Source organism: Thamnophis elegans, chromosome 9, assembly GCF_009769535.1.
Source record: "Thamnophis elegans isolate rThaEle1 chromosome 9, rThaEle1.pri, whole genome shotgun sequence".
NCBI lineage: Eukaryota > Metazoa > Chordata > Lepidosauria > Squamata > Colubridae > Thamnophis > Thamnophis elegans.
In genome coordinates this window covers 68,198,047-68,219,846 of record NC_045549.1, presented here as the reverse complement: position 1 = coordinate 68,219,846, position 21,800 = coordinate 68,198,047, and the positions used below count along the sequence as shown (strand labels likewise).

The window sequence follows — 21,800 nt, the reverse complement described above, 5'->3', positions numbered from 1 at the left end:
CAGGGAGTCCTTCCTTCTCATTAGGTGGCCAAAGTCTTAGAGTTTCCTCTTCAGGATCTGGCCTTCTAAAGAGCAGTCAGGGTTGATCTCCTCTAGGACTGACCAGTTTGATCACCTTGCAGTCCAAGGGACTCATATGAGTCTTCTACAGCACTAGAATTCAAAGGCCTCAATTTTTTGGTGCTCAGATTTTCTTATAGTCCAACTTTCACAGCCATATATTGCAATTGGGAAAACTGTAGCCTTGACAGTTGTGGCCCAGCAGGAGCCGTTGGAGCTGCAAACAGACTCCGACAGCGAGGGGCTCTGGAAGATGTGGAGGACCCTGGACAGGGTTCAGACTCTGAGCAGGGACCAGAGAGGCTGGTTGGCCACCAGGAGGCGCCTGAGGCATGGAGCAGCGGTGAAAGCCAAAGAGAGTTTGTCCCTGACATCAGGCTCTGGAGCAGTGGGGAGGAGCTAAGGGAGTTGGTCCTGGACGCCAGGCAAAGGCGGGCAGATAAGCGCCGACAGCAACTGCGCAGATACAGAAGATAATTGGACCCAGGTGGTTGTAATTAGGCTCCTCCCAAGAGAGTATATAAGAAGAGACTTTGGGAGGAGGCTGTTTGCAGGATTCAACTGATACACCAACGCCGCAGAAGCTCTCGGGTGTATTTCTTATCTTGAAGTCTGGATTGCTGCGAAAGTCTTGTCGATGTGTTAATTTACTGTGAATATATTGTCTAGCAGTAATCTTGTGTCGGAGTGCTTGGGTGATGTTTCTGCATGTTAGTTTCCTGTCTAGATTTGCCATAGCTTTCCTCCCCAGGAGCTCCCCTCCCTGTTACATCCGTAGATAACACTCTCTTGCCTTAACTCTCTACGTTGTGAGCTCTAAGAAGCACTGTACATTTAGATTAAAGTAAAACGTATTTTAAGTTAAGTTCAACCATGCAATCTTCATGAAAACAGAAATTGTTCTCATTGCCTTCTTTTGAGAAGTTTTTTCTACTCTTCAGCCTAGCCTACAGCATTGGTATCCCATATAGTCTTCCTAACCAGACTGGAACTTGCATTACTTCCAAATCCAACCTAAGGTTATGATTTGCGGAGTCAGGGTGCATATGTACAAGTGGGAGTATGCAAATCTGACATTAAAAGTACAACAAGAAGAAGATGCTTATGCCTTCAAGTCAATTTTGACTTCTGACAAGCAGTAGACAAGACATGGCTAATTTTCCTAGGGCTGAGATAGAATAGCTGGCATTCACTCAACTGGATTGATGTCCATGGTTGATTTTTCCTAGATTCCAAATATTGAAAGCAGATATTGGCTTTATTTAAAAGTGACATGAGGTAGCTTTCAAGAAACAACAAAAAGAATTTATATACGGATAATAATTATTTAGTTATGAGAGCCATGTTGGTGCAGTGGTTGGAATGCAGTACGGCAGGCTACTTCTGCTGACTGCTAGCTGCCTGCAGTTTGGGCAGTTCGATTCTCACCAGGCTCAAGGTTGACTCTGCTTTCCTTCCTTCCGAGATCGGTAAAATGAGGACCCTAATTGTTGGAGGCAATGTGTAAGGCTGTAAATCACTATGGAGTGGCATATAAGTCTAAGTGCTATTGCTACATATTTCTCCTTTTGTTGTAAAACCTAACTTTCCGCTCTGCAAACCCTTCAAGGAAGCTAATAAATTTTAAAAAACAAACCAGCCATAAATCGCTTCATTTGTATAAGCCCTCATTCAGTCCACTGCTTATATCATGTATTAATTTATTGAGGAATAATTAATTGTAATAATTGAGGAACAATTAGTTATAATAGCTGCAGAGGCAAAACGTCTGTAGTAAGTAATATTTGGTTTTTTCTTTCTTACAGGTTGTCTACGATCATAGTACCCTTTATATTTTTGCCCCCACTGCCTATAGTAGGGATCAGTGGGTAAGAAATTTAAAAGAAGGTAATTGCAGTTCTTGAAAACATACATCTCTAAGTGAAGAGTGGGAAGGAAATTTAACAAACAATTTCCCCTACATTTGCCTATTTATTAGTTTAATTCTTTGGGTTCAAATATTTACTACAGTACAACTAAATGAGACAATGATAATTTAAAATGTGGCCATTTTTAACTTTTCCTTTCTGTTTTTAGAAATAAAGAGTAATAATAATATAATGGTTAAGTATCATCCTAAATTCTGGACAGATGGAATCTATCAATGTTGCCGGCAGACTGAAAAACTGGCGCCCGGCTGTGAAAAGTACAATCTCTTTGAAAATGGTAAGTGTTTTCATAAATGCATCTTTTAAAAATCTTTACTAAAGAGTATGGTTGCTGTTACGTGATAATCCATCAAATAGTTTAATTAGTGTACTGCACACTGCTGCGGGCACATTAACTTCATGTTAATTATTGACCTGCAATTTATGAGAAAATTATGGTAGGTATTTGGCTAATTGGAAAATGACACATTATCTTCTCCTTCAGAAAAAAAAAATCCTGAACATTCTCGATCAACATTGAACACTTAGAATTCTTTTAAAAATAAGATCTGATGAATGAATGAATGAACGCATTTATTTATTCATTCATTCATTCATTTATTATTTGAATTTGTCAAGTACTGAATTCAGGATCTGCAATAGCTGCTGGTTGTTTTTTATGTATTTTCTTGTATAGTTTTATTTTTCCTTTTGTTTTTTTTTTTAATGGTAACTTGTCCATTTTAATTTTAATTTACGCTATTTAATATTTGTTTAAAAATTGATTGATTCCTTCCTTTCTTCCTTCCTTCCTTCCCTCCCTCCCTCCCTCTCTTGTATGTATATATTTTCATTTCTTCTTTCTTCATCTTTATGGATAGATTTACACCAGTATCACAGCAGATTTGATGATTGAATTTTAATATTGATAATAAAGTATAACACCAGAATAAGCAAGCAGTTTATATGGCATCACGTTACTCAGGAATTCATTCAATTTTGCTATTTTTTGCCCTGAAATACTTCCCAGAATATTAGTTTTAGGATAATAATAAACCATATAATATAGCCATTATTTTAACATTAACAGATACATAGAGGTTACTAGCAAAAATTGAAAACAGCTGTACAGTAAAAGGCGTTTTTAAATATTCAATAACCTTTTTATGGATATGTGTCAACTTACACAGTTTTATTTTCTCTTGCTTTTTTAAAGGAATTAAAGCTCTACCTTCGACAATGACAGATAAACATAAGGTAAGAATAAAGTTCAGCACAATAAGCAAAAATAAGGGGGGGAAATTGCATTTAGTTTGGGATTTCGTTTGGGAATTCTGATAAAAGTTATAGACTAAGTAATGGCTAAATTAAATTGATAGCTGTTTAAAAATTAAAGCTTAATTTATTCTTCTGCAAAGTGGAACTTTCAACTATTATTGTAGAGACAGTTTTTTCCCACCAATTCCCTACGTGTCTAAATCATTATCTTCGAAATGTGTAGCTACGTAAGTCATACATAATTCAAAAGATTGCATTGCATGCATTCTGAATGGACTAGTAAGTCTTCTCTAATGACAGTGCATGGTGGGAAGGAGGCTGAGTACTCTCTTCACCACTTGTTTCCATGTTGGGGGATAGGCTGCCTATGGGCCTCAGTTATGTCCCCTCCATATTTTATATTTATTTTATTTTATTGTTTTATTTTTACCCATCCCACCAAAAATCACTCTGGGTGGTATAGAACAGTGTTTCTCAACCTTGGCGACTTTTAAGTCCTGTGGACTTCAACTCCCAGAATTCCCCAGCCAGCACAGCTGGCTGGGGAATTCTGGGAGTTGAAGTCCACAGGACTTAAAGTTGCCAAGGTTGAGAAACACTGGTATAGAACAAAACTAAAACAGTAGATAAATACATAAAATCACTTATCATAATTATTACAAAAAAGCTGTGCTGGCTGGGGAATTCTGGGAGTTGAAGTCCACAGGACTTAAAGTTGCCAAGGTTGAGAAACACTGGTATAGAACAAAACTAAAACAGTAGATAAATACCTAAAATCACTTATCATAATTATTACAAAAAAGCTGTGCTGGCTGGGGAATTCTGGGAGTTGAAGTCCACAGGACTTAAAGTTGCCAAGGTTGAGAAACACTGGTATAGAACAAAACTAAAACAGTAGACAAATACATAAAATCACTTATCATAATTATTACAAAAAATATTTTAAAACTGTAAAAAAAAAAAAGCAAAACGGACATTACAGACAAAAGATCACAGGTAAAAGGATGCTAATCATAATGGGACCACCTCAAAGGTTCACCATTCATCTTCCGTAAACTGCTAAAAATTGAATTCCTCTCAAAGATGATTGAGATATTGCTTGATTGAGATGATAACGATTTACAAATTGATGTTTGTATTGTTATTTCTTGTTTGGATTGATGGTTTTTAGGTAATTACTGTGAATTTTTTTTATTACATAGTGCAGAGAGTTTGGATGGATAGATAGATAGGCAGATAAATAGGTATGGAGGACAGGCTCATATTTTAACTTTTCTCTTTATAAACCTGGGGATTTAAGGAAGAGCTATTTGTTTGAACCTATTTATGTGCACAAAAGAACAAAAATGGCACTAACAGATTTGTTTCCATTGTTCTGTTCATTGAGATCTACTCACCATTTTTCAAAACCCCCGAATTAAACGCGTAGTCTTCTAAGAGTATGCTGTGGCATTTCTTTGCAACATCAAACTACTTAATTTGGAGTCGCCTCAGCCTGTGGTGGGTTTCAACTTATTTTACTACCACTTCACTTGTGCGTGCGCACCCGTCACTTCTGCGCATGCACAGAAGTGCCCGGGTGGAGCCTCCTGCCACTGCCATTACCAGTTTGCCTGATCCGGGGCGAACCGATAGAAATCCACCTCTGACCTCAGGAAGGAAAATATTAAAGGTTTTCCCTCCCTACTTATTAGTGTCTCCCTGTAGTTTCTGCTCCCTAATTAGTCTTTAGCAGTTCTCCACTATTCTCCTCCAGGCTGCCTGACTGGCAATTAAGCTTCACAGAGAGTAAATTTGCATATGTGTGTGTAGATTCCTACATCCCACCTTCTTGCTTGCTTTTTCTCATCCATTCATGTTAGCGCCAGAAAAACAAGTTTAGGAACTAGCAGTAACATGTAGTTACACCCTAATAATTGAATATTAGATGGACAAGCCTCTAACTATGATACCTGTACTAGTCACCATTACTCACAGGCATATGGGTATATGTCAGCAGGTTTCACTCAGGGATAGGCTACTAAATGCAAGATTAATAATCCGTTCCTTCAGCCCATAAAATGCAATATTGGTTTATTATTATTTATATATTTATTTAATAAATTAAATAAATAAATTTCATTTCATTTCATTTTATTAGGTTTGTATGCCACCCTATTCCCGAGAGAGAAATAAATAAATAAATAATAAATAAATAATAAATAAATAATAAATAAAATAAAATAAAATATCGGTGTAGTCTCATTGACTCTAATGAGGATATCAACCCACCCTCCCCATTTCCCTCCAAAATGAATGAAATTTGTAGTTATTGTACTCTGTTCTTACAGGATAAAGATTACCAAATTGCTCTCAAAGAAATTTGGGGTGGGTTTGGGTTGTGCCATGTTATTTTTAAATAGCTGATACAAAGAGCATGCGTGTATATGTATGTAATAGATATATAAGAGGTCTGAATGAAATTTTCAGGCCTGCCTTTCTGAGAATATGAACTACTAAATTCCAGGCAATATAACTATATCTGTTCTGACCCCCCACCGTACGGTGAGTCATGCCGACACAAGGTTACTGTTAGCCACGCTTTATTCACAGTAATTACTCACAGACAAGACTTTGGCAGCAACCCAGACTCCCACAGATAAGAGATACACACAAGAGCTTCTCCAGCTTAGTAAAACAGTTGTGTCCTGCAAAAGGTCTCCTCCCAAAGTCTCTTCTTATATACTCTCTTGGGAGGAGCCAAATCACAACCATCCGGGTCTGATTATCTCCTATGTCTCAGTAATTGCTGCCTGCGCTTCTCCGCCCTTCTCTACCTTCTCTACCAACTCCCTTTGCTCCTCCCCACTGCTCCAGGGCCTGACGTCAGGGACAAGCTCCCTTTGGCTTTCACTGCTGCTCCATGCTTCAGGCACTTATCCATTTCTGCACATTCCAGATTTTTTTTCTTTTTTGGATTCTAATATCATCTGTAGGGATTTCTGGGTTTTTCCAGCATTGTGTGCATATACAATCCTGGCTGCTGTTAGGATATGTAAAACCAAATATGTGTTACCCTTATTATAGTTTCCTGGAAGCATGTAACATCTGTCTTTTCCAGAATGCTGTATTTGTTTTTAAAATGGTTCCACCACAAAACCGCGGACGACAAAATCGCGGTCGACGAAAGCGCGTATGTGACGTCATCACAGCGCGACGAAAAAGATAGAAAAATGTAAAAATAAAGGCAAAACCTTACCCTAACCCCCCCAAACCTAACCCTAAACCTAACCCTAAACCTAACCCTTAACGTAACGAAAAACCTAACGCTAACCCTTAACCTAACGCTAAATGTAACGCTAACGCTCTAAACCTAACCCTAACCCTTAACCTAACCCTAACCCTAACCCTTAACCTAAACCTTACCTTTATGTGAATCGGCTTGCTGTAATTTAATTTTTATTTCAATTTTTCGATCTTTTTCGTCGCGTTGTGATGACGTCACATACGCGATTTCGTCGTCCGCGCTTTTGTGGAACGCGCTTTTGACGGGTCACGTTTAAAATGAAGGATTCTGGATCCAGAATTAATTTGCAGCGGTAATTTTTATAGTGTATTATCTTTTAGCTGTTTCCTTCATCAAAAACACCAGCTCATTTAATTTCTGTGTTAAGTTTGTTAAAGTTTGCTCATCATTTGTTCCCCGGAAACACAAATAGGATAATTTAGATGTATAAGTTGCTTGCATACATTTTAATTGCCCTCCTAGAGTGTAATTTGGTGTTAACTATTTTATTCTGCTTCATTGAGAATAAGCAGTTGGAAATTAGAGGCATCCCAAATAATTATCTTGCTAATTAGAATTATTAGAATATTTCAATCAATAATGGATCATAACTTTTTTAAGTTTCAGAGAAGACCCCCACCTCCTGTTCCTCCAGAAGAGGAAGAGTCGGAGGAAGAAGAAGTGGTCATAGCCATGTATGACTTTGAGCCCACGGAACTTCATGATCTGAGATTAGAAAGAGGTCAAGAATATATTGTAATTGAAAAAAATGACATCCATTGGTGGAAAGCAAAAGATAAATATGGGTAAGGAATGCAATTATCTAGTTAAATTTAAGTATAGGCACAAATCAGTGGTGGGTTTCAAATTATTTTAGGACCTCTTCTGTAGGTGTGGCCTGCTTTTGTGGGAGTGGCTTGCTGGCCATGTGACTGGGTGGGAGTGGCTTGCCCGCCATGCGACCAAGTGGGAGTGGCTTGTCAGTCATGTGACTGGGTGGGCATGACCAACTTGGAAAATGTGGTGAAACTCACTTAACAACGCTCTTGCTTAGCAACCCAAATGTTGGCTCAGAAACTCTGGCATTTGAAACACGCAAGTCTTAAAGCTGTCAAGTTACAATACCCTTGCACCCCTAACCCTTTAGAAAAAAAAACCCAGAGGTGTTCAAACTTGACAGCTTTAAGACTTTAAGGTTTAGATAGGATTTTTAGAGGTGGGCGGGGCAATTGGTGAGTCAGCCAATCAGTGGGCGGTGGGCGGGGCAAGCATGGTGCGGACGGACAGGGGGAGGGAGCTGGAACCGGTTCTAAATGGCACAGTAGATTTGTGGAACCTCTTCTATAGAAGAGGTTAGAACTGGCAAGAACCCACCTCTGGCACAAATATAATACATATTATATACCAGTGATGGCTAACCTTTTTGTTCTCATGCGCCGAAAGCGCATGTGCACATGTGATAGTGAGCGTGTGTGTGCCCACACCCATAATGCAATGTATGTGCAACCACCACCCACTGTGTGCCCCGCCCCACTGCGCATACAAATGCAATCCCCCCTGCTCCTCCAACCCCCACATATGTGTGCTCAGCCCCTCCCCCATGGCCCATTTTTGCCCTAGCAGGCCTCCCTGCAGCCCCCTGGGACCCAAAAATGGGCCACGGAGACCACCGCACTCTGCCCTTCCCCCACGCATGTGCGAATGACCCCTTCCCGTGCATGTGCACACATCTCCCTCATGTGTGGCAGAGACCCAACAATCAGCTGGCCAGTGGGAGGCACGTACCCATGTGTGATGGCGTTGAGCTGGGGCGATGGCTCATGTGCCCATAAAGAGGGGATCCACGTGCCACCTGTGGCACGCATGCCATAGGTTTACCATCACGGTTATATACAATATGCATCAATGGAACTATGAGGAAACTCAAACTTCGGAGTCTTCTTTCATTGGGGTGTTACTTGGAACCCTGGCATTAACCTGAATCCTCTTTAACAACTCTACCAGCTTCCCCAAACTTTGGGGTGCTGTCCGAGGTCCTGATGCCCAAGCGTCGACCCGATCTTGGGTGGTGCAGAAACTCAGGGAAGACTGACAGCTGAAGTCTTATGTGTTTTTAATTTTGGGGGATGCAGAGGGGGGTGACACAGGAGAGGGAGAGAGAGAGAGAGAGATGGGTCAAAGTTCACAGAAATAACTGCTTTCAATTCCAATATTCTGGATTATCCTCCATGATGGCAAATACAAATATGTTAATAGGAAACCAATCCTAATGAACTAAATAATCACCTTGCCTAAATCTTCTAAGTTTATTTAGATCAGGGGTAGTCAACCTTTTTATACCTACCGCCCACTTTTGTATCTCTGTTAGTAGTAAGATTTTCTAACCGCCCACCGGTTCCACAGTAATTGGTGATTTATAAAGTAAGGGAAGTAACTTTACTTTATAAATTTAATAAAGCAGAGTTACAGAAAACCCCTACCGCCCACCATGAAAGCTGGAACGCCCACTAGTGAGCGGTAGGGACCAGGTTGACTACCACTGATTTAGAAGTTTAAAAGATGGCAATTGTGTCTCAGGCAAATCTCATTATTTGAGAGCCAGACTGATCTTGATTTTTCTCACTGCCTGAATTTTATAACGGCTGAACGAAAAACATCATGTGCTTTGATGTCTTTAGCTAATAATTGGAAGAAATCTGTTAATGCATTTTTTTGTCTACGTGGCTTTTAGTGTCCTAGATGGTTTATATGTGGAATTCAAACATTTCTTACCTTATTAAAATACATTTTTACAATGCATTTTTACTACCCTTGACTTCCAACCACAATTGAGCCCAGAATTTCTGTTAGTGATTCATTTGTTAAGTGAGTTTTGCCTCATTTTTACGACCTTTCGCACCACCGTCGTTAAGTGAATCACTGCAGTTAAGTTAGTAATATGGTGGGTAAGTAAATCTGGCTTCTCCATGGATGTTGCTTGTCAGAAGGTCACAAAAGGGGATCACATGACCCCAGGACACTGCAACCATCATAAATATGAGTCAGTTGCCAAACATCTGTATTTTGATCACGTAACCATGCGGATGCCGCAATGGTCATAGGTATGAAAAACCATCAAAAGTCAGTTTTTTCAGTGCCTTTGTAAGTCTGAACAGTAACTAAAAGAACTGTTATAAGTCAAGGACTACCTGTATTGTTAAGGGACGCGGTGGCTCAGTGGCTAAGACGCTGAGCTTGTCGATCAGGAAGGTCGGCAGTTCGGCGGTTCGAATCCCTACCGCCGCCTAATGGAGTGACCTCCCATTACTTGTCCCAGCTTCTGCCAACCTAGCAGTTCGAAAGCACGTAAAAAATGCAAGTAGAAAAATAGGAACCACCTTTGGTGGGAAGGTAGCAGCGTTCCGTGCGCCTTCGGCATTTAGTCATGCCGGCCACATGACCACGGAGACATCTTCAGATAGAGCTGGCTCTTCGGCTTTGAAATGGAGATGAGCTCCGCCCCCTAGAATCGGGAATGACTAGCACATATGTGCAAGGGGAACCTTTACCTTTATCTTACCTGTATTGTTCCTTTTTATCACTCTAGAAACCAAGGATATATTCCAAGCAATTACGTAACAGGAAAGAAGTCCAACAGCCTGGAACAGTATGAGTAAGTCAACATTTATATAGCAAATGTGATTTTATGTATTTTGACCATTTCGTGGGAAACAGCCGGTGACTCAAGAATGTGGTGGTATCCCATTAAGACTTTGCATCTCCAGAAAGATGCTTAAGAGCCATTCCTGACCAATTCTGGGGTGCCATATGATGCTTCAGAAGACAGTAGAACCCACCATTCATAACTTACCAGCCAAGTTCCTTCAAGGATTTTGTCATAGCCAAGTATAAACTGTCCCATTAAGATTCAGCAGTATGTTGTCTTTTGAACTGTCTTATTAAAATGAACTTTATTATATTTTATGTACTCTAATAGTTTGGCTTATCATAAATGGTTTTTTGACTGTTTTTATTAAATACTACGTGATAACCCAGCATTGCCCGGGTATTTATTTATCCTAATCCTATATTAGACAGGAAAAGCCCTGATTTTGGTGACAATTAAATTAGTTAGAATTGTTTTCCCTGTGCCCCCAGAAGCCATACATCTGTCCTCAAAAATAATCAAAGCCTTGTTGAAAATGTCCGTACCAAATGTAATTTCTAATGTTGGATTTTCCCCCTTACCAGAGGGAGCCCCCTTGTGGAGTACTGTGGAGCTGTTACCATGGCAACTCCATTGTGCTGTACAGTAGAAGCCATTTTACAGCAGTACGGTAGTAGCCATTTTAAGGCACAACAGGCTGTATCTTAACAGAACACACACCCGAAGGGGTGTTAGGGATGTCTTACCCCCCACAGTATTTGTTTCCAGAAAGTAAGTCATCTGTGTACCAAGTTTGGTTGAAATTGCTCGAGGTGTTCCAGAGTTATGCTGGAAAACACACATGCGCGCATGCGCACACACACACATTGAAGCAAAAGAGAGAGAACATGATGAAGGCATAAATACCTTCAAACACACAGTGTAGATAAAATGGACATGGAAAAACTTTTTTCCTCTTCCAAAAAAATACTAGAACCAGAGGTCATTCAATAAAATTGAATCCTAGAAGGATCAGAAGAAACAAAAGAACTTTTTAAAAAATGAAATGCATAATTTGGAATTTGCTTCCTATGAGATATAGTGGTGGCTACCACTTTAGCTGGCTTCAAAAAAGAGTTGGAAGAACTCATAGAAATCATATGGATATATTGTGGAACATAAGCATCAGACCCATTCAATGTTCCACCTTCAGTGCCAGAAAAGTGCTTTAAAGTATCCACAGCATGAATGTGGCATCTGCCCAGAATGCCTTAAAGCAGCCACCTTTTTTTCCTGAGACAGTGATTACCCTATTTTCCAGAGTATAAGATGCACCAGAGTATAAGACACACCTTAGTTTTTGGGGAGGAAAATAGAGGGGGAAATTCTGCCTACCAGGTATTCATTTTTATTCCCATAACACCAGAAAAGCAAGCAAACACAATAGTATAATAAAATGACACTTTTTGCCCCTTTTTTTTCTTTCCCCAGGTGGTCTGGGAAACTCTTAATAAGCTTAATTAGAAGTCTGGGCATTCAGCCAAAAGCACTTCACACCTTGTAAAATGTAACAAAGCTGAATCAACAAACCAGCCCAGCGCTTGCCTGAAGGAAACCATTGAGAAAACTCAGATAGCCAATAGGAAAAATCCCTGCCTTGTCCTTAAAGGGATTATATCCCCAAAGGAATAGAAACTGGACAAAAGAAGAACCTCTTAAGGCAGTCTTCAAATCATTTGTCTTCAACTTCTCCCAGCTGAAAGGAGAACTGGGAAATTTTTCCAACAGGATGCTGCAGTAAAAATATTCAAAGCTTTTTTTCAGCTCTAATGAGGTGCTAACGAGTGAAAAGATCTTCTGATCTTCCGTGCTTTGCCTGAAAGGGAAGATCACTCATTAGCTCCTCATTAGGGCTGGAAAAAAAAGCTTCCAAAAAGCTACATTCGGTGTATAAGACGCACCCAAATTTCATCCCTCTTTTGTGGGGGGAAGGTGCGTCTTATACTCAAAAAATATGGTATCTTCTTCAGCTGCCTAGTGGGAAGAGATGCATTTGTAGGTGCAGACAGATGATATTGTCTGTGCTTTGAAAAATGTATTTTGTGTTCAAACCGAAAGACCTAGTAAAGAGGCACATACACACACAAGTAGCATTTATATATAACATGCTAAACTCTTACTGTTTTCCTCTTTAGGTGGTACTGCAGAAATCTGAACAGAAGTCAGGCAGAGCAGCTTCTCAGAAATGAGGTGGGCTTACCATTATTCTGATAAAATAAAAGGAAAAAAAAGAACGTCATTGCCATAGGTGTATACTTACAGGCCACACCCAATCAAACAGAGGAAATAGATGCATTTTTTTTGCTAGTCAGTTAACTAGGATATGTAAAGAAGCACACACAATAGAAATGGGGGACTTTAACTACTCCGGCATCATCTGGGAGACAAACTCTGCACCAAGTGGAAGATCAAATGGACTCCTGACAAACTTAGCCAACAACTTTGTCTCCCAAAAAGACAGAGAACGGAACTAGAGGGTCAGCCATACTGGACTTAATTCTCATTAACATAAATGAAATGATAGAAGGCATTGAAGTTACAGGAACCTTGTGAGGGGGAGTTATGCAGTTATGTTGGTTTCTTTAGCGGTCTCTTCTTCTTCACTGGAATTGTGTGAGACTGGGCTTTTATATTTCATTTTTCAAAGTTTCCCAAACTTCTTGGGTTGTTTTCCTCTGGAAGATTCTCATCCATGGAATCCTTCACAAGCTCTAAGTTTATTGATATTGCCTCTCTTAAAGTCCAATGCTCTAGTTTGACTGTTGCTTGTGGTTGCATAATGTTGAATTCCAATATTGCATTCTGGGAATTGAAGTCCACAAATCTTAAAAGTTCACAAGTTTGGACACCCCTGTGCTAGAGTGTCATAAGCACCTCTTGTTGGAGCTTTAAAACAGTCGTGTCCTTTGAAAGATTCACAGAAATACTTTGAGATATTTTTTTAAAAAGTTTATTTTTTATAAATGTATCAAATCAATGCGTGAACAGTGTGTCACCTGAATGTCATTCATTCTAATACAAATTAAACTAATAGTTAATCATAATTGTTCATTCAGTCAACTTATGTATTTCTAATAATAATATGCATTTATATTAGATTGCAATCTATCACTGTTCAATTGTTCCACATTTTCTCTTATTATTACTTCTATTTTATTATATAAAAATGTATACATTGATATTTCCCCTTCTCTTATTTCTATCCCTTATTCTAGCTTTTAATCATGTTGCCCTTTATCAAAAGACTTTTCCTTCCTTTCCTCTGTAACTTCTAATCCTATCACCTACTTAAAGAAAAGAAGTGTTAAGTAAAGAGAGAGAGAAAAAAAGGAGAAGCAAATCATAACAGCAACAAAAAAAGAGAATCCATCCATCTATCATCCCTTGCCCACTCCAATACTTTTAATTGCTACGCTTTAAGAGAAAAAACGTCAAAACAATAAAATAATAATCATCATCATCTATCCATCAGCTCTTACCCACTTCAATACTTTAATTGCTATGCTTTTTTTTTTTTACTTGCCTTCCAAATTCCTCTCTTAAATATTTATCTCTATCTATGTCTGCTTCTTGGCTGTTCAATCCAGATATTCCTCCCACTTCTACCCTCTTCCACTGTCTAATTTCTAGGATTTCTACCCAGACCCCTATGCCCCTTTCAAACATTGCTTCCAACTTTGAGAGATACCGTTGAGTGGGTGTGTAAATAACCAACTTTTAACTCTGAATTTTTGTTTAACTTCAAGAGTTTTTTAACGCTTCAAAGAGAGGTATTTTGTTCCTGATAGCAATTCCCTGAAAACAGCTTGTCAGGAGAGAGCCAGCATTTATCATAGTCGGAATCCCTTGCAATTGAAATGCCATCTAAGTTTCATAAAGAAATTGTGAATCTTGCAAATCATGCAACCGAGAATTTTGGTTGGTTTCTAATAAAAGTTTCATTTCTTTTTCTTGAATTTCAGGATAAAGAAGGGGGGTTTATGGTGAGGGACTCCAGTCAACCAGGTTTATATACAGTATCGCTTTATGCAAAATTTGGAGGGTAAGTTTCTGATCCAAGTGATGCAGGGGTGGTGTTCACTTACCTCCCCTACTGGTTTGCAAATGTGAGAGCACATGCACGCTAGCTTCGCTTGCATGCGCCATGTCCACGCATGCGCTCAGGATTCCGCGCACACGCTTTGGCTAAAAAAGTGCCTAAATGGGGTGCCATAGAGCCAGGATGGGTGGGCGGGGCCAGCCACGATTTCCTCTACTGGTTCGGGCGAACCGGCAGAAAACCACCTCTGAAGTGATGACAACATTTTAAATATATTCTTTTGTGCTTACAGAGACCTGGTCTTATAGAAAAGAAATATTCTCTTTAAACTCCATTTATTGAGGCAGCAAATCAGATCAATTAAACTAAATAAAATGCTGCTTGACATTGAAATGACTGTTGCCACTATTAGACTAAATTTGATAAACTTAACCACCTAAATTCCTAGCAATCAGGACCAAATATAGACCAGCCTCTCTGGTCCCTGCTCAAAGTCAGAACCCTGTCCAGGGTCCTCCACATCTTCCAGAGCCGACTCATAGGGCCCCTCGCTATCGGAGTCTGTTTGCAGCTCCAACGGCTCCTGCTGGGCCACAACAGGTCACTAAAAGAACTGCTGTAAGTTGAGGACTACCTCTATTCCTTACTGTTCTCATGAGCCAAGGTGGCGCAGTGGTTAGAGTGCTGTACTGCAGCCACTTCAGCTGACTGTTATCTGCAGTTCGGCGGTTCAAATCTCACCGGCTCAAGGTTGACTCAGCCTTCCATCCTTCCGAGGTGGGTAAAATGAGGACCCGGATTGTTGTTGGGGGCAATATGCTGACTCTGTAAACCGCTTAGAGAGGGCTGAAAGCCCTATGAAGCGGTATATAAGTCTAACTGCTATTGCTATTGCTATTGCTATTCATCCTTTAAAAAGTATGTGCAAGAGAAGAATCAAATAGAACGATGGACCTGGTTTTCAATTATCTTAAATAAATATAAATCTTGCTTTGATCCTCTTTGCAGGTTTCAGAAATCGTGTTAGCATCCAAAACTCTGAACTCTGGACCATGTCCTGGTGAATTAATGGAACGTGTTTCCAAGTTGATTTGGATGTAACGAGAGACATGCATATTTCCACAACACTACACTGTTTCTGAAAAGTCAAATTCACCTTTCCCACTGAAAAATTTCCAACTGCCCACAGTTTTCTTGTAGTGAAGACCACTGAAGGGCAAAGCATGTTGCTAAATAGACCCATATTGAGCACTATACATCTCCAAAATTAAATGAAATATTTTGTTAGCTAAATATAAGCATATGTTTATTCATCAAAAAATTTTTGAGTGAAAACCCTTTTAATTTCTACATTGTGTCTTTTAGAGAAGGGCTATCTGGAGTAAGACACTACCATATAAAAGAAACAATGACATCACAAAAGCAATATTATTTGGCAGAAAAGCATCTGTTTGACTCTATTCCAGAATTAATTGACTATCATAAACACAATGCTGCAGGTATGTGACCTTGAGTTTTCTATCCTTTAATTTGTACTTTTTGTCTCCAAACTATTAAAGTTCAGGTCTTTTGAAGATGCATAACGGTTTTAATATGATTCAAGAAAATAAATTGTTCAAATAAGTTCTATGTCACTCCTACTTCAGTCATATGTGCTTAAAGTTATTTCAAAGTACAGTAGAACCTCTGGTCACGACCATAATTCATTTCATAACCTTGGTCGCAACCTGATTTTGTCTTGAACCGAACCTAATTTTGGAAATTTGGTACTTACAAAAAAAAAATGGTGCAGAAGGGAAAATAGGCTACAAAAAACATAATTGCGAATTTTTTGGTTTCCCTGAAGACTCCGGAGGACAAAAAATGACCCCACGAGCAAACTGGAGTTCTGGGTTGCTCATAGCGCCGGTTTTGCCCTCCAGAGCCTTCAGGAGCTGCTCCGGAGGGCTAAAACCGGCCCTACGAGCAACCCGGAAATCCGTTCCTGAACTTCCGCTTTGTCCATAGGGCCAGTTTTTTGCACAGGGTTTTTCATGCAGGGAAGCTCCTGAAGCCTCCGGAAGGTGAAAAATGGCCTCAAAAGAAAGCTGAAGTCAGATTCGCCATCACGGGTATAAGTGAATGATGCTATAAGAAAATAACATAGTTATCATTAAAACACCAGAGCCGAGGTGGCGCAGTGGTTAGAGTGCAGTACTGCAGGCTGCTTCTGCTGACTACCAGTTGCAATTCAGCAGTTCACATTTAACCAGATCAAGGTTGATTCAGCCTTCCATCCTTCCGAGGTGGGTAAAATGAGGACCCAGATTGTTGGGGGAAATATGCTGACCCTGTAAACCACTTAGAGGGGACTGTGAAAGCCATATGAAGCGGTATATAAGACTAAGTGCTATTGCTATTGCCAGAAAGTATTGTTCGTCTTGCTTAATTTCCAAAGTAACTTATTCACCATAAGAATTTACTGTGAATCTTAGGGCTTGTAACGAGGCTACGATATCCAGTGACTCCAAAAGTGAAACCTTCACCAACTACTGCTGGATTCAGCTACGGTACATTTATGTTTCTCTATGAATATATGACTGATTTTTTTAGATTAACCAAAAAAAAACCCCTGAAATAAATAAATGCATTTCCTCTCAACTATCTAATGGCTAAAGCAGTGTTTCTCAACCTTGACGACTTTAAGTCCTGTGAACTTCAACTCCCAGAATCCCAGATTTTGGGAGTTGAAGTCCACAGGACTTAAAGTTGCCAAGGTTGAGAAACAGTGGGCTAAAGTCTCAACCATCTGAAGTGGTTTGCCATTGCTTCTTTCCTAGGGACTGGGAGAAAGTGATTGGCCCAAGCTCACCAAGCCACGCCCACAGAACCACTAGTAAAAAAAATTGAATCTCACCACTGGTCCAAAGGCAGCATTTTGTGTGCCAACCTTGAGACTAAGCAGTGAGACTCTTCAAAAGTACCCTTGAAGAGTTTGAGTTTTCAAAAGTTCCTGGGTTTTAAAGAAAGATGAAATAAGAACAAGAATACTGACAATAAAAAAAAAATGTCTTCCAGTTTGCCTTGGAGGTTGATCCTCAAGTGGTCTGTTCTTGTTTTTATAGAGAAATGGGAAATCAATCCTGCAGAACTCACCTTTATGCGAGAACTGGGCAGTGGTCTCTTTGGGGTCGTGCGGCTGGGCAAATGGAGAGCCCAGTACAAAGTTGCCATCAAAGCCATCCGAGAAGGTGCCATGTACGAAGAGGACTTTATAGAAGAAGCTAAAGTAATGATGTAAGTAACAGGCAAAGGTGCCGTTTATTATTTTAAGAAATCATTAAAGAACCTTGCTGCAAAACCTCTTAAGAAATGTCTTCTGAACATCTTGAGATGTTCTACTCTGTTTCCTTTCGTTTTAAAGAATTACCTCTATTGCCTGGATCAGAACATCAAAAGGCTACAATGCTTCTCTCCTTATTTTGTTCCCTGGCGCACTGTAAATGAAATCTATTTTGTTTTAAAACTGTTTTATTTCATTTTCATTTTCATTTTATACCATCACTTATATACTGTGCATTTAAAAAAGGAAGAACAATGAACACAACTCATCTTCCACCATGGGAAACCAACATAGCACTTCAATCCTCCATACACCCTTTCTTCTCCCCCTCCAACTTTCATTTCTCCCCTTCAACATTCCCCTCTTCTACTTCCCTTCCCCCTCAGACATTCCTTTCTCCCCTTCCCTCCGTCTCACCCTCCTTGCATTCCCCTCTCACTCTCTCTTTACTTCTCCCTCTTCTTTGTTCCCTGGCGCACTGTAAATAAAATCTATTTTGGAAGTATCAAACTTGCTAAACTCAAATTTAGCAAGAACCACATCTGTATTTTTTTTAAATAATTTTTTAAATTTTTTTTTTTACAAACGTATCAAATCAATGCACGAACAATGTGGTACTTGGCTTTCATACATTCTAATACAAGTAAAACTGATAATGTTAATCATAATTATTACATTCTTACAATACAATACAATACAATACAATACAATACAATACAATACAATACAATACAATAGCAGAGTTGGAAGGGACCTTGGAGGTCTTCTAGCCCAACCCCCTGCCTGGGCAGGAAACCCTATACCGTTTCAGACAAATGGCTATCCACCATCTTCTTAAAGACTTCCAGTGTTGGGGCATTCACAATTTCTGGAGGCAACTTCTGTTCCCCTGATTAATTGTTCTAACTGTCAGGAATTTTCTCCTCAGTTCTAAGTTGCTTCTCTCCTTGATTAGTTTCCACCCATTGCTTCTTGTTCTACCCTCAGGTGCCTTGGAGAATAGTTTGACTCCCTCTTCTTTGTGGCAACCCCTGAGATATTGGAACACTGCTATCATGTCTCCCCTAGTCCTTCTTTCTATTAAACTAGACATAGCCAGTTCCTGCAACCATTCTTCATATGTTTTAGCCGCCAGTCTCCTAATCCTCTTTGTTGCTCTTCTCTGCACTCTTTCTAGAGTCTCCACATCTTTTCTACATAGTGGTGACCAAAACTGAATGCAGTATTCCAAGTGTGGCCTTACCAAGGCATTATAAAGTAGTATTCTATTTCCAGCTATCTGTTGTATATATTTTAGACATGTAATCTTGCAAAACATTACATTTTAGGATATAATATCAGTGGTGGAGTGTTACAGCCACATTTCTGTATGCTGAAGTTTGAGCCTGCATTTTGAATTGGTTTCAAATCCTAAATCTTGGTTGATTAATTCCATTTGCCATAATATTGAATGCTATTGCCCTGCTCTGTAGACTTACAGTTATAAGCCATTATGTGACTGGGACTTGCTATTTTACTCTGCTTCTATTTCTTTTGAATTTTTATTGTGTTTTTTGCATAAAGACCGCATAAGCTATTTTTCACTGACTTCTTTCCAAATGTGTACTGCATTTTTCAGAGTATAAACTTTTCCCCGCCCTAAAAGAGGGTGAAAATTTGGGTGCGTCTTATACACTGAATGTAGCCCCACCCACCTGCCGCCCCCCACACTTTGGCTTCTGCCTCCCAGCAATTTGCCTCCTTGCAACAAATAGCAAACAGCCTGTTTCAGCTTCAGCACTCCCTGATTAGCACAAGCAGCTGATTGTTGGTTGGATTGGCCTACCAACCATCAGCTGTATCAGGTTGCAGGGATTGCCATTGCATATTGCTGCCTCTGGGTGCCCCATTTTCGGCCTTCCGGCGCCCCATTTTCCACCCATTCTGATCCCCGCCGCCCGAAATGGAATGCAGAGGCCGAAAATGGGGCGCACTGAGGCGGCAATAGGCAATGGCAATCCCTGTAGCCTGAAACAGCTGATTGTTGGGAGGCCTGACAATCAGCTGCTTGTGCTAAACAGGCTGTGCTGAAACTGTAACTGAAACAGCCTGACAATCAGCTGCTTGCGCTAAACAGGCTGTGCTGAAACTGTAACTGAAACAGGCTGTTTGCTGGGAGGAAAAGGCAGCTTTTTTTTTCTTGTTTTCTTCCCCAAAAGCTAGGTGCATCCTATACTTCAGTGCATCTTATACTTCGAAAAATACGGTATGCTTTTTAGATAAAGTTAACTTCATGAAGAAAATTACATCTATATTTCCATTTATATTTTCCTGTTGCTTCCCATTTTACTCTTTCCTTCTTTCTTGAAACTACTTTCAGGAAATTGACGCATCCGAAATTAGTCCAGCTCTATGGCGTTTGTACTCAGCAGAGACCCATCTACATAGTGACGGAGTTCATGGAGCATGGCTGCCTTCTAAATTATCTTCGCCAAAGACGAGGACACTTCACTAAAGATAACTTGCTGACTATGTGTCAGGATGTCTCTGAAGGAATGGAATACCTGGAGAGAAATAGCTTTATTCACAGAGATTTGGTAAGTCTGGGGATGAACATGTGTAAATGTGTTGCACTCACAAAGCAGAGGGTCTAAAGGATCTGCTTTATGTCTGAATTTTTATAATGTTTCTGAAAAGTTTTGACCAAAAACTATGCAAAGTAAGATTCGTGTCCCTTTAAGACTTGCAAAGGACAAATCAAAGCTAGTGTTTTCTCCACCATGAATGGCAAAGTGTGCTTATGTTGTGGCCTGTTGGCCACTGGGCCCTCCAGCACCCAAATCAGATGAGGAGAAGGTGTGGGAGTCAGGGTCAGCATCAAGGCAACCTGAGAGCTTTTAGGGGGAAGAGAGAGAGAGAGAGAGACAAAGATGGAGCCTGGGCTGTCCATCAACCCTCAGATGGAGAGTCAACAGCACCCAGGTCTGGAGGTGGCTGATGAGAAAGAGGAGGAATAGGTGGGTCCAGTGCCTGACACGCGTATGCACAGAAGGCAGAGGAGAGGAGAGCAGTGGTAATCTATGGGCCGGTCCTTGGGACTGAGGAGCCACCGCTGCTAACAAAGCCCCATCCTAGCTCTGGGGATAAAAGGCAGGGGGTGAAGATGAATAGAAGTGGCAGAGGAGAGGAGAGCAGTGGTAATCTATGGGCCGGTCCTTGGGACTGAAGAGCCACCGCTGCTAGCGAATCCCCATCTTGGCTCTGGGGATAAAAGGCAGGGGGCGGAGATGAATAAATATAGCAGACAACTATTCATCTCCCTGCCGGACAGACTTGTTAGCCTGCGTTGAGAGAGATTTTTTTTGCCGGGGCTGCTGGCGCTCCTACTAAAGAAATCTTTGAGTTCGCTTGTGAGGATTTGTCATGTTTGGGGAGCTGGGTCAGAACAGCTTATCACATTTTCCACACATGTTAACAGCCGCTCATGTCTTATCCTTCTTACAAATTACTGTAACATGTGCTACATGAGGCTGCTCTTGATGGCCATCTGGAAGCTATAGCTGGAAAGTGACAGTGGGGCAGAAAAACACCAAAACCCTTAATGAAAAGAACCCATCTTGCCTTCGAACATTTGAGAAGGGAGCAGAGGATTTCCATCAGGGGTGAACATGCTACCGGTTCGAGCTGGTTCGCCCGAACCGGTAGTTAAAAAAATGCTTTGAAAAGTTTTTTAAAAAGTTCTGATGATCAGATGTGACAATCAGCTGTGCCACACGGAACCTATTTTTGTGTGTGAGTCAGTTGTGTAGCTCTTGTGTTATTTTTGTGTAAAGTGTGACAGTTGGTTTTTGAGCTCTCTGTGACTCTGTGCGGTTCCTGCTTGTTGCCCGCCTGGTCACATGACCACGAGGCCACACCCACCCAGTCACATGACCACCAAGCCACGCCCACCAAGCCATGCCCACAGAACCGGTAGAGATTTATTTTTTTTAAATTTCACCACTGATTTCCATCAATAGACTTTATGCTACATAATTGGAGCACTTGATCCATTCTGGAAGGGGGAACACTAAATAGATTGAAGTATCTATTATGGTATTGGATCTGGGTACTTGAGAGACCGCCTGCTGCCAATTACCTCCCACAGACCCATTAGATCTCACAGGGTTGGCCTCCTCCGGGTGCCATCTACTAGCCAATACCATCTGGCTATTACCCGGGGAAGGGCCTTCTCTGTGGCAGCTCCGGCCCTCTGGAATGAACTC

At 40.5% G+C, this 21,800-nt stretch overlaps 1 protein-coding gene across 1 annotated transcript in view; it reads left to right on the top strand.

The window, feature by feature from the left end:
- Window positions 1–21,800, top strand: part of TEC (tec protein tyrosine kinase) — an 81,304-nt gene that overhangs the window by 53,246 nt on the left and 6,258 nt on the right. Inside the window, exons 4-14 of the mRNA XM_032224422.1 lie at window positions 1,866–1,947; window positions 2,137–2,265; window positions 3,184–3,224; window positions 7,132–7,316; window positions 10,097–10,162; window positions 12,331–12,385; window positions 14,158–14,237; window positions 15,600–15,733; window positions 16,709–16,783; window positions 17,339–17,510; window positions 19,916–20,132. Of these exons, the coding sequence (XP_032080313.1) occupies window positions 1,866–1,947; window positions 2,137–2,265; window positions 3,184–3,224; window positions 7,132–7,316; window positions 10,097–10,162; window positions 12,331–12,385; window positions 14,158–14,237; window positions 15,600–15,733; window positions 16,709–16,783; window positions 17,339–17,510; window positions 19,916–20,132 (1,236 nt within the window). The remainder of the gene's footprint in view (window positions 1–1,865; window positions 1,948–2,136; window positions 2,266–3,183; window positions 3,225–7,131; window positions 7,317–10,096; window positions 10,163–12,330; window positions 12,386–14,157; window positions 14,238–15,599; window positions 15,734–16,708; window positions 16,784–17,338; window positions 17,511–19,915; window positions 20,133–21,800) is intronic.